This window comes from Giraffa tippelskirchi, chromosome 7 (genome assembly GCF_054371585.1).
Source record: "Giraffa tippelskirchi isolate mGirTip1 chromosome 7, T2T-mGirTip1v1.2.pri, whole genome shotgun sequence".
In the NCBI taxonomy this organism is placed as follows: Eukaryota; Metazoa; Chordata; class Mammalia; order Artiodactyla; family Giraffidae; genus Giraffa; species Giraffa tippelskirchi.
The window spans coordinates 26,310,137-26,324,331 of NC_137281.1; the positions used below are offsets into that span (position 1 = coordinate 26,310,137).

At 47.9% G+C, this 14,195-nt stretch overlaps 3 protein-coding genes across 17 annotated transcripts in view; 2 read left to right on the forward strand and 1 right to left on the reverse strand.

Moving 5' to 3' along the window:
• The window catches only part of DUS2 (dihydrouridine synthase 2), a 72,719-nt gene that overhangs the window by 27,255 nt on the left and 31,269 nt on the right, over positions 1-14,195 (reverse strand). For 8 of the 15 annotated variants that reach the window (XM_081512882.1, XM_081512879.1, XM_081512883.1 and 5 more), the window contains 3 exons: positions 13,316-13,391; positions 4,009-4,085; positions 386-513 (listed from right to left, as the gene is read on the reverse strand). In XM_081512882.1, coding sequence (XP_081369008.1) covers positions 386-511 — 126 coding nt within the window. In that variant the 5' untranslated portion in view covers positions 512-513; positions 4,009-4,085; positions 13,316-13,391. Of the gene's footprint in view, positions 1-385; positions 514-4,008; positions 4,086-5,458; positions 5,537-5,951; positions 6,099-13,315; positions 13,392-14,195 lie in introns of those variants that run through there. The other 7 variants (XM_081512889.1, XM_081512892.1, XM_081512891.1 and 4 more) reach the window with 4 other exon arrangements.
• DDX28 (DEAD-box helicase 28) lies at positions 6,148-7,981 on the forward strand. Its single transcript, XM_081512876.1, has one exon. It carries the CDS (start codon positions 6,157-6,159, stop codon positions 7,792-7,794), a length of 1,638 nt encoding a protein of 545 aa, XP_081369002.1. The 5' UTR covers positions 6,148-6,156; the 3' UTR covers positions 7,795-7,981.
• Positions 10,594-12,756, forward strand: DPEP2NB (DPEP2 neighbor). The gene is made up of 2 exons (XM_081512900.1): positions 10,594-10,737; positions 11,834-12,756. The coding sequence occupies exons 1-2, from the start codon at positions 10,671-10,673 to the stop codon at positions 12,124-12,126; spliced, it is 360 nt and encodes a 119-aa protein (XP_081369026.1). The 5' UTR covers positions 10,594-10,670; the 3' UTR covers positions 12,127-12,756.

A 14,195-nucleotide genomic window follows, 5' to 3' on the forward strand; every position in this document is an offset into this window, starting at 1 on the left:
CAGAAAATACTATGGCTCCCCAAACCAATCCCATCCAGTTTCTCTGGCCTGAATCTGGTCCTTTTCCTTCTCACTCTGAAACTGAGCTTCCTCATTCACATAATGAATGTGGATTAACTCCTACAGGAGCCACAGCAGTGACCTGACACGATGCTCATCTATCCACCTGGCCCAGGTGTCCCACAGTGCCTCCATGCAGCCCAGGCTCCTGATCCTTGGCAGGGCTCACAAAACTCCTGTGTTTTTGTCTTCTGATGCTTTCAGTGAGCACCTGTGAAGGAAGCACCCGTTCTGCCTCCTCTAGCTTCACACCACATCCACCCACGGGTGAGGAGGCTGCACTTGTGGAAAAGCTCTCTGTCTGGGAGGATCGGGAGCCCCTTACCTCACAGTACACAATGTCCGCTCCATAGTCCAGGGCCAGAAGCCGCATTGGGAGAGTCCCCACCCGAACCATAGGGGCTAAGATGAGTTTGTTGTGGTAGCACAGAGAAAGGCTGTTCACAATCATTCCTGAAGAAAGAAGAGTCAGAAATTCAAATGGAGAAAAATCTCTTCTGTTATCCAGAGCAGGCTTTCCTTTTCCTCCCAACATGTAGTACTTTGTTTTCCTTTTCTCTGATCATAAAAACAATGCAAGCTCGTTAACAAATCCAACAAATATTTCTTAAGTGTGTGGTCTGTGCCAGTCACTGTCCTAGTCTTTGTGGATACATTAGAGAAGAAAACAAAGATTCCTGTTCTGCTAGAGCTTTCATGCTGGTGGGGAATGAAGAGTGCACAGCAGAGGAAAAAGTCAGTGCAAAGGCCCTGGGGCAGGAGCATGTCTGATGTGTTAGAAGAATAGTACAAGGCCGACATAGTTGAGCACAGAAAGAAGAGTAATGGACGTCAGATACAGGATGGATGTGAGAGCAGTAAGCAGACAGGACACAATGGTGAGATCCCAAATGGCCTTGTAGGATGCTCTATGGGCTTTGTTAGCTCTTCATGATATGAGCCAGCAAGGGTTTTAAGGAGAGGAGTGGCATGACTGATCACACTTCCCCATGATCACAGTGACTGCTGCATGAAAAGCCATGGCAGACACAGGGAGACCAGTTAGACTCTTCAGTCACCGACATAAGAGATGATGGTGGCTCAGGATGGGGAGAAAGTAGTGCAGGTGGTGAGAAGTGGTCATGTTCTAAATATACTTTGAAGGTAAAGTCAACAGGAGTAAAACAAACAAAAAAACCGAAATCTTTAAAATGGGTAAACAACAAGGACCTACCATACAGCACAGGGAACTCTGCTCAATGTTACGTGGCAGCCTGGATGGGAAGGGAGTTTCAGGGACAATCAGTTCAGTTCAGTTGCTCAGTCGTGTCCGACTCTTTGCGACCCCATGAACCACAGCATGCCAGGCCTCCCCATCCATCACCAACTCCCGGAGTCCACCCAAATTCATGTCCATTGAGTCGGTGATGCCATCCAACCATCTCATCCTCTGTCGTCCCCTTCTCCTCCTGCCCTCAATCTTTCCCAGCATCAGGGTCTTTTCAAATGAGTCAGCTCTTCGCATCAGATGGCCAAAGTATTGGAGTTTCAGCTTCAACATCAGTCCTTCCAATGAACACCCAGGACTGATCTCCTTTAGGATGAACTGGTTGGATCTCCTTGCAGTCCAAGGGACTCTCAAGAGTCTTCTCCAACACCATAGTTCAAAAGCATCAATTCTTCTGTGCTCAGCTTTCTTTATAGTCCAACTCTCACATCCATACGTGACCACTGGAAAAAACATAGCCTTGACTAGACGGACGTTTGTTGGCAAAGTAATGTCTATGCTTTTTAATATGCTGGCTAGGTTGGTCATAACTTTCCTTCCAAGGAGTAAGCATCTTTTAATTTCATGGCTGCAATCACCATCAGCAGTGATTTTGGAGCCCAGAAAAATAAAGTCAGCCACTGTTTCCACTGTTTCCCCATCTATTTTCCATGAAGTGATGGGACTGGATGCCATGATCTTAGTTTTCTGAATGTTGAGCTTTAAGACAACTTTTTCACTCCCCTCTTTCACTTTCATCAAGAGGCTCTTTAGTTCTTCTTCACTTTCTGCCATAAGGGTGGTGTCATCTGCATATTGGAGGTTATTGATATTTCTCCCGGCAATCTTGATTCCAGCTTGTGCTTCATCCAGCCCAGCGTTTCTCATGATGTACTCTGCATATAAGTTAAATAAGCAGGGTGACAATATACAGCCTTGACATACTCCTTTTCCTATTTGGAACCAGTCTGTTGTTCCATGTCCAGTTCTAACTGTTGCTTCCTGACCTGCATACAGGTTTCTCAAGAGGCAGGTCAGGTGGTCTGGTATTCCCATCTCTTTTAGAATTTTCCACAGTTTATTGTGATCCACACAGTCAAAGGCTTTGGCATAGTCAATAAAGCAGAAATGGATGTTTTTCTGGAACTCTCTTGCTTTTTCAATGATCCATTGGATGTTGGCAATTTGATCTCTGGTTCCTCTGCTTTTTCTAAAATGAGCTTGAACATATGGAAGTTCACGGTTCATGTATTGCTGAAGCATGGCTTGGAGAATTTTAAGCATTACTTTACTAGCGTGTGAGATGAGTGCACTTGTGTGGTAGTTTGAGCATTCTTTGGCATTGCCTTTCTTTGGGATTGGAATGAAAACTGACCTTTTCCAGTCCTGTGGCCACTGCTGAGTTTTCCAAATTTGCTGGCATATTGAGTGCAGCACTTTCACAGCATCACCTTTCAGGATTTGAAATAGCTCAATGGGAATTCCATCACCTCCACTAGCTTTGTTCATAGTGATGCTTAGAATGGGTACATGTATATATATACATGGCTGAGTCCCTTTACTGTTCATCTGAAACTATTATAACGTTGTTAAACGGCTATACCCCATATAAAATAAAAAGTTTAAAAAAATACCAATGTCCAGGCCTGCCCTCAAGTCAATTAAATCAGAATATAAAGCTCACAAGGGCAGGAATTTTGTCTGTTCTGTTCACATGAAAAGTACCTGGCACATACATGGTGCTCAGAAAATATTTACTGCTTGAATAAATGAATGAATGTACCACTATCACCTGAGACCCAAGGAACAATTTCTTTTAAAATTTAGGGAGTAACTAGGCAACATAAGTTTCCATGGCAGCTCTGACAAAAACATTACAATGAGGCTACCACTCCCAGAAGCTTGCTTTTTTTCCACAATAAGTAAACCTTTCTTATTTCTAGAAGACTCTTGAGAGTCCCTTGGACTGCAAGGAGATTCAACCAATCTGTCCTAAAGGAAATCAGTCCTGAATATTCATTGGAAGGACTGATGCTGCAGCTGAAACTCCAATACTTTGGCCACCTGATGCGAAGAACTGACTCATTGGAAAAGACCCGGATGCTGGGAAAGATTGAAGGCAGGAGAAGAGGATGAGACGTTTGGATGGCATCACCGAATTGATGGACATGAGTTTGAGTAAGCTTCGGGAGTTGTTGATGGACAGGGAAGTCTGGCATGCTGCAGTCCATGGGAAGGGAAGTCTCACAAAGAATTGGACATGACTGCGCAACTGAACTGAACTGATAAAGGGCTTCATAAAACATCTTGCAAAATATCCATCTCAACAACAACTAGAGGTTACTCAATGTCTGCTGTGAGCAGGAGGGAAAGAGGGGATTTACAGAATATCTAAAGAAATGATAAGAAAGGGACTTCCACGGTGGTCCAGTGGTTAAGACTCCATGCTTCCACTGCATGGAGCACTGGTTTGATTCCCTGTCAGGGAACTAAGATCCAGCATGCCATGCAGGGTGGCCAAAAAAAAAGAAATCACAGTAAGAAACTAGGGGCTATGAGAAGAGACAGACAAGTTCAGACAGGCTCCAATCTCTATGACACTTTGAGGTAATCATATTGTAAGGGCTCGAGCATGAGAAAGCAGCCACTAACCAGTTACCCTGCCCCAAATATTTGGACGAAAGTCAAATGCAAATACATACCTATGTATTATTCTTTTCTGATAATTCTTTCAATGTATCTGTTCTGGCTCAGTGCAAAGCAATTCTTTGTTTTGTATCTGAAAAAAAAGTAGCACAGTAAATGGATGAAACCTGTCAGATCAGACATCCAAGGAGCCCTTCAGCTAAGGAACAAAGAGCTCTGAGTTCTGGGAAAGAATCATAAAAGTAGTGTAGAATCACAATATCGTAGCATATTCTTTGTATCAACTCCCCTCTATCATATCACCACTCAGTGGTCATTGACCTGTACATGAAATTTTCAGTGACAGAAAATCCAGCACCCCAGACAGATCTGGGCATTTCTGGTTGCTACAGCAGTCTTTATGTCAAATTCAGAATCTGACTCCCTGTCATCGGTCCCAGTCTGCCTTCTGGAATGGTTCATCTCACGGCACACCTCATCTCTTTTCCATCCGACACAGTCCCCAAACACATGAGGACAATTTTATTCTTCCTGAAGTTCTCTTCTCCCGCACCACCCTCCTTAAATCACCCCCTTTGTGTGCTTATGGCTTTCAGGGGCCCCCCAAGGTTTCTTGATCCCAAGGGCATGACAAGCAATGACGTCAATATGCCTGCTACAGATTCTGGAGAAGGGGTTGGGCCACACAAGAACCTGGCAAATGTAACTATCTGAAGTGAAAGTACATGTGGCAGCCTCAGCCTCTCTTCAGTCCCCATCCTCTATCCAAGGTTCTCAACAGCACACTATTGATATTTTGGGCCAGATCATTCTTTTGGGGGTGGGGGGTGCTGTCCTGTGCATTGTACGATATTTAGTAATATCCTGGTCTCTACCCACTAGAAGCCTGTAGCATTTCCCCAGATGTGACAAATAAAGAGGTCTCCAGCCATTGTCAAATGTCCTGGGGGAAGGGTGGGGGCAAAAATCACTCTCACTCAAGAGCCACCACTCTATCCAATGACTCTGTCTACCTATCATTACTCAAAACTCTCTCCTCCTCTAGTTTAACAGGTAACTCTCCAGAAAAGCTTACTGTGTATCAAAATACTATTTGAAATATAACAGTATTTATCTTTATAACAGTATCTAATGAAAGTAAAACTTTTCTCCAGGGACTTCCCTGGTGGTCTAGTGGTTAAGATTCCATACTTGCACTGCAGGCAGCACCACAGGCTGTGCAGCAGTGGCCAAAAAAACCCAAAAACCTCTTTCTTCAGATGTTAAGACTCTTCCAAGTAGTTAACCCACATTTACCTTATCTCCTACCCCAGGCACTAGAGATTACAGAAATGATCTGATGCCCATTTTCTGGATCCGTTCAAGAAGTACCAATAGTGTAAGGTTTTTCCGCAACCTGAAGTGAATTCAGGTAAAATATTCTGCCTGACCATGGCTTTGTGAGACAAGTCATATACCTGTAGCAGGACCCTCCTCACTACTATTCAAGTAATTTAGGTATCTAACCTGAAAGCCGGTGGAGCTAGCCGAGCTTCAGGATGAGAAGTTGGAAAGGGTGACAAGAGAAGGAAAAATGAACCTCAGCTGAAAAGCAAGCAGAAAAGGTCCGAAGAGATGAGTTCTCTTGACTGAAGAGATGATATGCTGAAGCCCATCAGCTTGCCCTTGGGCTCTCAGCTCTCTGGGCTGTGGGGGAACGCTGAGCCTAGATCTACTCCTGGTCTCGGCCCCAGGCCTGACCATTCACTCAGATTCTCAATAAATATTTGTATTAGAAGACCTTACTAGGGGAGCACATCTGTGAAAACACCGCCGCACCCTCACAGTTTACACGGGGAGACCAGAACTGGACAGGCTATCACAGGAGCTGTGAGGGCGACAAAGGAGAATTGTAGGTATCCGACATCGGATCGCCAGAAGCCCTCGGCCCTCCAGGTTCTTAACGCCAGGGCCCCATCGCCGCCTATCGCCGGACCCCGATCCTGTCTTCATCGCGCACCTTTCCGCAAGGTTGGCCGGGGCCTGGACGTCACCATCCGGTTTGGACCTACAGACCTCGCCGCTGCTGAACTCTACAGATCGTCCCCCCTTCCATGCAGTTCGCCAATTCCGCATGCCTTACTGAGCCACGCCGGCCACCGTCCGCGAGGCCTTGGCGCGCGCGTGACGTCACTGTTGCGCGCCTCTTCTGCACCAGGGGGAATATGGCTCTAGCACGGCGGCTACGGCTGTTGTCGGTTGTGACTCGGTTGCTTCTGGCGCCTCGACGGGACCTGACAGTCTGCGGTCCAGACGAGCCCTTGCCCGTGGTGCGCATCCCGCGGGCTCTACAGAGGCGGCAGGAACAGCGGCAGAGCGGGCAGCGGAGCCCCCTGCGGCCGGTGTTGGTGCGACCTGGCCCGCTGCTGATCTCGGCGCGGCGGCCGGAGTTGAACCAGCCCGCACGCCTAACGCTGGGCCGTTGGGAGGCTGCGCCACTCGCTTCGCGAGGCTGGAAGCATCGACGCGCTCGCCAGGACTATTTCTCCATTGAGCCCGCTCAGCATGAGGCGCCAGCGCTGCGGAACCTCTCGTCCAAGGGCAGCTTCGCCGATCTGGGTCTGGAGCCCCGTGTGCTGAGCGCACTCCAAGAAGCTGCTCCCGAAGTCGTTCGGCCCACAACCGTGCAATCGAGTACCATCCCCCCATTACTTCGCGGCCGCCACGTCCTCTGCGCTGCGGAAACCGGCAGTGGCAAGACTCTCGGCTACATGCTACCTCTGCTTCAACGGCTCTTGGGCCAGCCAAGCCTGGACCCCAGTCATATCCCTGCTCCTCGAGGCCTGGTCCTTGTGCCTTCTCGAGAATTAGCTGAACAGGTGCGGGCCGTGGCCCAGCCTTTGGGCAGCACCTTAGGCCTCCGGGTGCGGGAGTTAGGGGGAGGCCATGGCATGAGTAGGATCAGGCTGCAACTGTCCAAACATCCTCCAGCAGATGTACTGGTGGCCACTCCGGGGGCTCTGTGGAAGGCCCTGAAAGGTCAACTGATCAGCCTGGAGCAGCTCTCTTTCTTGGTGTTGGATGAGGTAGATACATTGTTGGATGCAAGTTTCCTGGAACTGGTGGATTACATCTTGGAGAAGAGTCACATAGCAGAAGGCCCCGCTGACTTAAAAGACCCTTTCAATCCCAAAGCTCAGTTAGTGCTGGTGGGGGCCACGTTTCCCGAAGGCGTAGGCCAGCTGCTGAGTAAAGTTGCTAGCTTAGACTCTCTAACCACCATTACCAGTTCCAAGCTCCACTGCATCATGCCTCATGTCAAACAGACGTTCATGAGGCTGAAAGGAGCAGAGAAGGTGACCGAGTTAGTGCAGATCCTCAAGCAGCATGACAGAGCACACAGGGCTGGCTCTGCAGGAACTGTTCTCGTGTTCTGTAACAGCTCCAGCACTGTGAACTGGCTGGGATATATTCTGGATGACCACAAAATCCAACACTTAAGACTGCAGGGACAAATGCCAGCCTCCATGAGGGCAGGTATCTTCCAATCCTTCCAGAAGGGCTCCCGAGACATACTTCTCTGCACAGACATTGCCTCTCGGGGCCTGGACAGCACCCAGGTGGAACTCGTCATCAATTATGATTTCCCTCTCACCCTGCAGGATTACATCCATAGAGCAGGGAGGGTGGGCCGTGTGGGGAGTGAGGTGCCAGGAACAGTCATCAGCTTTGTGACCCATCCCTGGGATGTGACCCTGGTTCAGAAGATTGAGCTGGCAGCTCGCCGGAGGAGAAGCCTTCCAGGTCTAGGGTCCTCAGTAAGTGAGCCTTTGCACCAGGAAACCTTACTGCAGCAGGCTTAAATATGATGCCATAACAGGGATCTTTCCCTGTGTGCTGGGTGGGTGAGCACACTTGTCAGCAGGATGCTCTGGGCTGCTTAGTCACCTTCTAAAGGCCCCAGCTGCTGGTCAACACTGGAGGGTGAACTACTGAACATGGCTCTCTGTAGTCTTTCACACGAAAAATAAAGTCGATTTTGGCTTTGTATCATGTCATGATTTCTCACAATAAGTGATGTTTCTGTAGTTTCCACTGGGGGCACAATTCACTGGATTCGGAGAAAATTCACACTCCAAACTACTACACCTAGGACAAAGCCTCCTTCAGTTGATGTTTTTGTTTAGACTTTATTTCCTGCCCCCAAAATTATCCATTAAGGGGACTTCCCTGGCGGTTCAGTGGTTAAGAATCTGCCTCCTAATGCAGGGGATGTGGGTTCAAACCCTGGTGGGAGAACTAAGATCCCACATGCTGTGGGACAGGGCAGCTAAATCCCAGCCTCACCCTGTAGCCACAGCTAAGACCTTACACACACAAATTAAAAAAAGAAAAAAATCCATTAAGCCCTCAGGAGAAGGAAAAGGGGGTATGACTAGCAATAGAGAAATGTTCTTTATGAACAATGGCCATGTCAAGCTTAGGCTCTCTTAGTGAAATCTCTCTGGGAAGTAGTGGCAGAAGAATAAAAGGCAGACTGACACGGAAGTATTCCTTGGTGTGCATTTCCAGCCTCTGCCTTCTTTCTCATCTCTTGGTTGCAGAGGAAGAGGAGAGAAGGTTAAATATTTTTATAAAACTGGCAAAATAAGCTTATAGCATCCTCTCACTATCTCCTAGGTTCTATAAGCTTTATAGAACCTAGCAGCATTATATAAGCTTTGCCTAAAGTAAGGAACAGTTGAAAGATATATTACTTAAGAAGACAACTTAAAACTGCTCACACACTGAAAAGGATTAAGTTGCAGAGAACAGAAATGGGCTCAGAGCAAACTTTGCCAAAAGAGAATATTGTGCTAAATGTACAGTCTTTCCCATTGAGGAAACAGAGTCAGAAAGATAAAAGAACTTGCTCAAAATCACACAAATAAGTAGGACAGAATCTGGTCTGTGTCCTAAGAGTTGCATTCTTTAACCACTAGGCTAAGTTCTCAAATGTGATTCACACATAGGATAACTATACATTTCTGTTTGCCTTGAATATTCCTTGTTTACATCTGCCTGCTGCAATTTTTAGTATTGCCCACTTTGACTCTCAAAAGCAACCCCAAATAGATAATAATTTAGTCACTATCCGTGGACCACTTTGGTGCAACTGCCCAGGAAGCTTGTTAAAAATCCCCAGATGAGTCTCCCACCCTCTTAAGTTAATAAACCACGTAATCTGCCTTCCCCAGGTGCCCCACCGAGATACGATAAAGTATCGGTACCCCCACTGCGCCAGAGGGATGCTCTCAGACAAGTAATCTCTGAAGTCTTGGAAATCAGTGGTCTCACTCTGGCCCACTTGCCATGACAAGCATTTCCCTTCACATTTTACCTTCTAGCATTCCCAAAGGCAGTCTGCTCTAATTAGGCCTGACTTCATCTGTCCTAACGTGCATCCGCCAATTCAAGCAATTTAGGAGTAGAGAGAAGGAAGGTTTTTGTGGTTCGCAACCAGAGTGGCCCAACCTCTAAAATAATAGCCCAAGAAGTCTCCACCTCCTGGGCACATCCCCTCTGCAACAGCCCCAGTAAACAAATGTCCCATCTTTGCTTTTTTAAGGTCAGCCACAGGGAGCCCCTGAAGGTTATTTTTCACTGCCACATTACCAAAGGCTGCCCCAAACGTTCCTTCCCATGAACCCGATCAGGCTAAGGGCAAAGTTGTCTCTTTCCTTCTCTGAGTCAGATCAAACTGTCTTAGTAACACCTCTTCACGGTGTTAATCATGTTTTTTACTTGGATTGCTACTTAGCCTGTTATCTCATCCTTTCATGGTGGAGAAATGGGGGATTATAATGATTTTTGCTTTTAAGGGAGAGGGGAGTGTAATGCTTACGTTGTCATTTTGTCATGAGTTTGTTTTGAATTCCCTATTAAAATGCGTCCATCACTCCCACTTTGTGAAGTCATCAGGGCCCTCATTTTGCACCTTTAACATTTCTTGGTGTCAGTTTGAAATGGGATGAGCTTGTCCTCACTTTCCTATCAGCTGTAAATCTAGACCCTGATATGAACCTACCACTGAGCAGAACCACTCCACTGCCTGTGTAACCTTGGGTAGGCCCCTTGGTTTTTTAAGTCTTAGCAGTTGTAAAAATGTGAGAGGGCTATGAATTTATATTTGGGACAGAACAAGTTCGAGAAGAGTGTGTCTTTGCTTTTATTCTTTCAAACTGGAATGACTCCCCACTCATCCCCATGGGTCCATATCTCACTTGTCCTCCAGGCCCACTGCCAAGGAGCCTTCCCTGACTCCCCAGTCCACACAAATCTCTGTCTCTCTTCAGGTTAGTGCCATACAGCCTAGTGTCTCTTAGGTCAATTTTGCCTCTCAGGCCAATCTCAGAATGTGGGTTTCTCTTGCCCTCCCATGGCACCAGGGGCTGTGCCAGTCCACAGGCATGCTCCCCAGGCGGTGGCTACTAGACTAGGGCACATGTGGAGAGGCGTAGGTGTGAGGGGCCAGGCAGGGTGCCTCTCTGCCTTCACTCTGCTCTCCTCCAAAAAACCCCAAGAGCCTTCAGCCTGCCCCTCAAGTCACAGGTTCCTTATATGACCTCACTGGGTAGTGATGACCTCACAGCCCTTCTCACAGTTTCCATGGCAGGGTAACTGCGCAAACGTGCTGCTCTTGGAGAAACTTCCCTACCAGTCCTCTACCAGATAGCAGTCTTTGGCTATGTAAGAGAGAATGTCTGATCGAATCTTCTATATTCACTCTAACTTGTCCTCTGTCCCCTGGGAGGGCAACACAGCAGGTAGGCTGAGACTGGACATCTGTACAAGAGGCGTTGTGTACACACAGCCTCACCAAGCCACTATGTGTTCCTTTTGGGCTTGCCCACACACACATCTCAGCACTTTCCCAACTGTAAGTTATATGAGTGCCCTCAGGCACCTTCAGGGACCCACAGTGCTCATTGCTGAGGATAAGCAAAAGGTCACCCCTAGGCAAGTAAGCAGGAAGGTCCTGGTCTTTAAATGTAGCCTTCCCCTTTGGGCTTTCAAACTGGAATGAAACTGGACACTTCCATTCAGACCCTTTCCTGATTGGCCTCTTAGCAAGAGGCAAGTGCATTTTTGTCGGCAAATGATAAATGGAGCAGTTTGAGGAAGATGGCTGCTCTTGAACTGCACCTTCAAACTCAGGCACCTTCGTGCAGTCATGGGGACATCTACATGGGTCCCCTCGGACACATTCCAGACTGAGCTGCTGCGTACTGGGGGAAAGAGTGGTGTGGTATTGAGGGAAAGACCAGAAGAACCCAGGGGAGTGATGAAATGCTAATGAGACTGGAGGGCTGAGGAGATGGTGTCCCAGGAGGCTGATGTGAATCTAGACTTGGTACCCACAATCTGGTTCTGAATCTCCTGGTCACTCTGCCTCAGTATTTTCTAATCTAGATAAAAGTATCAGAGGGCTAGAGTTCAGTGTGGATGAAACAGGCAATATAAATAGGGCCCAAGAGGGGTTGCCAAGGTGGGAGGGGTTCTTACCAAATTAGATTCCTTTTCCCAAAACTTGAAATGCATTTTCATTAAAGACAGACCTTAAGGAATGTTTTCTCTGGTGTGGAAGGGAGAGATGGAGGGGATCCTGATTGCAATTATTTTCAGGCTTTCTCTGGAAATGGCGAACAGAGTTCCTCATCGGCTGCAGTCACAGGCTCTAGGAATTGCTTTGGCAGCCAATGTCCCTTCTCTAGGGACTCATGGGATGATGGGCAGAGGCTGTGTTTTGGATCAAGCAGACTAAAGGGCTTCAGCCAGAAACTGGGAGAGAGGTGAGAGGGGGAAATTCTGGCAGGAGACTGTACGGCAAAAGCGACTGATCAGTTCTTATTTTCTTTGCAGCAGCTGTGGCTCCCATTCCCCCTCACTACCATGTCCTCTACCGAGGGTGTGGAGAAATGCAGGTAGGGTGGCATGGGGAGACATACTGCCTGGTCGGTGGCTACCGGGCCTACGGGGATGCTCCTGTGGCCACCCCAGCCAAGGTGGAAGCAGAGAAGCCAGTCCTCGGCCGCACTCCCAAGAGACAGCGAGCTCTGGCGGAGTCAGATAAAGACCTCAGTTGCTCCATCCCCAAAATTCAGCGACTGCAGCATGGTGGCAGGAGGCTGACCCCGCAGAAGCTTGCTGGCTGAGCTACACTCTGAAGAGAGGGCAATGGTTTAACTGCCTAACGGCAGCAAATGCTGCTTGCTGCAGTGACCCCCACTGCCACAGATTAGAACCTGCGCCATTCTGTCTGAGCCTTCTTTCCTCACCCAGGAGCCTCCTTCCACACTAAATGGCCATGAGCAAGGAACCTCAGAAACAGAGTTGAGAGTCTGCTCTGAACATCCCCAGACTGAAGCTGGCCTGGAAGAAAACCTGATGTTCCTCTGCTCAATTCTCGGGAGCCCCTTTGTGGCCAGAAGAAAGAATAATCTGCACACTGTGAGCCAAGGAGGACCCAGGAGCAGAGAGATGTGCGGAGTGGCCTTTGCTGGGGCCCTGTCTATCACACAGGCTCCTGCCTGAGCCATTGGCTAGCTGCCATCACCACACACCAAGGGGATATGGGCTTTTGGAAACTGAAAGAAGCAATGAGCCTCCTGCCTTGGATCAGGAGGCAGGATAAAGTGATCCAGGAAGACCTGCTCCCTGGAGCAAGAACACAATGGAGAGTCAAGTGGCAACCACCCCTCCCCAAGGCTCACATGCTCCTTTATTCCCAGCCCTTTCTGGCCCCAAAGGGGTCCCTTACTGCTCAATAAAATGTTTTTCTGTAACAGTGTCTGACTTGAAATCCAAGTTATCTGAGGCCAGGTCCCAAACCTCCCTTTTTCCTTTAAGTATATTCCCACATGGGGCTCCTGGTCCTTTGAGAACTTCTGCGTCTAAAAAGACCTTTGGGGGTAGTTTCTACCTATGTGGCTCCTGCAATGACACCTGTGCAAATTGGGGCAGGACACAGGCAGGTTCTTTAAGAAATGTAGAGCCTGATGAGTACTTCCCTGGCTGTGTGTGTGTGTGTGTGTGTGTGTGTGTAAGGAGAAAAGAGGAAGGACTGGGAAAATGCCATTCCATCTGTTGATCCATTTATTCAGCAAATACTTACCGAGTACCCAGGTGGTGCTAGTGGTAAAGAACCTGCCTGCCAATGCAGGAGACCTAAGAGATGCAGTTTCGACCCCTGTGTTGGGAAGATCCCCTGGAGGAGGGCATGGCAACCCATTCTGGTATTCCTGCCTGGAGACAGAGGAGCCTGGTGGGCTACAGTCCATAAGGCTGCCAAGAGTCAGACACAACTGAAGCAACTTAGCAAGTACACATGCACCCGTTACATACCAGCCGCTGTGCTAGTTGCTTGAGATGTTTCAGTGAATGAGATGATCGAATCCCCTCTTCTCATGGCACCCACAACCTAAAAGGAGACACAAACAATAATTTCAAGTAATTATAATTGCTATACAGAAAAGCAGAACAGGATAATGGGGTAGAGTGATGAGGGGTTGCTATGTTATACCAGGTAATCAGGGAAGGCTTCTTTGAGGAACTGACATTTCAGTGGAAATGCGAGGGAAAGAATCCTATGAGGAGCTGGAAGAAGAGAATTTCTGAAGGAGGACATGGCAAGTACAAAGATCTTGAGGTAGGAGTGAGGCTGGCCTGTACTAAGACCAGCAGAAACGCCAGTGTGAGCAGGGAGGAAAGAGAGTGAAAGATGTGGTTGGAGAAGTAGGAACAGGCCAGATTATTGTAGGGCTCATCAGCAATACTGGAGAGTGTGGCTCTTAAGTGTGATGGGAAGTTTTGGAAACGATTTGAGCAGGAGACTGAAGTGATCTGATGCAGGTGCTAGAAAGACCACTCTGACTGCTGTGTGCCATGGCAGTGAGTTGCTGGATGTTACTGGTGGAATGCCTCTCTCAGCAGTTAAGGGGACAGTTGGTCCTGGAGAGTTGGGGCAGGGGAATATTAGGAGAGAAGAAAGAGTACAGGGTTTGGGCCTGTATCTCAGGCCCACCTGCCTCATCAGTGCATCAGATGTATATACCTCATCTTTTTTTTTTTTTTTAGCTATTTTTAAATTTTCTTTTAATTGGAGGCTAATTACTTTACAATATTGTGGTGGTTTTTGCCATACATTCACATGAATCAGCCATGGGTGTACATGTATTCCCCATCCTGAACCCCCATGCCACATCTTCTTTATCCACTCATCCAT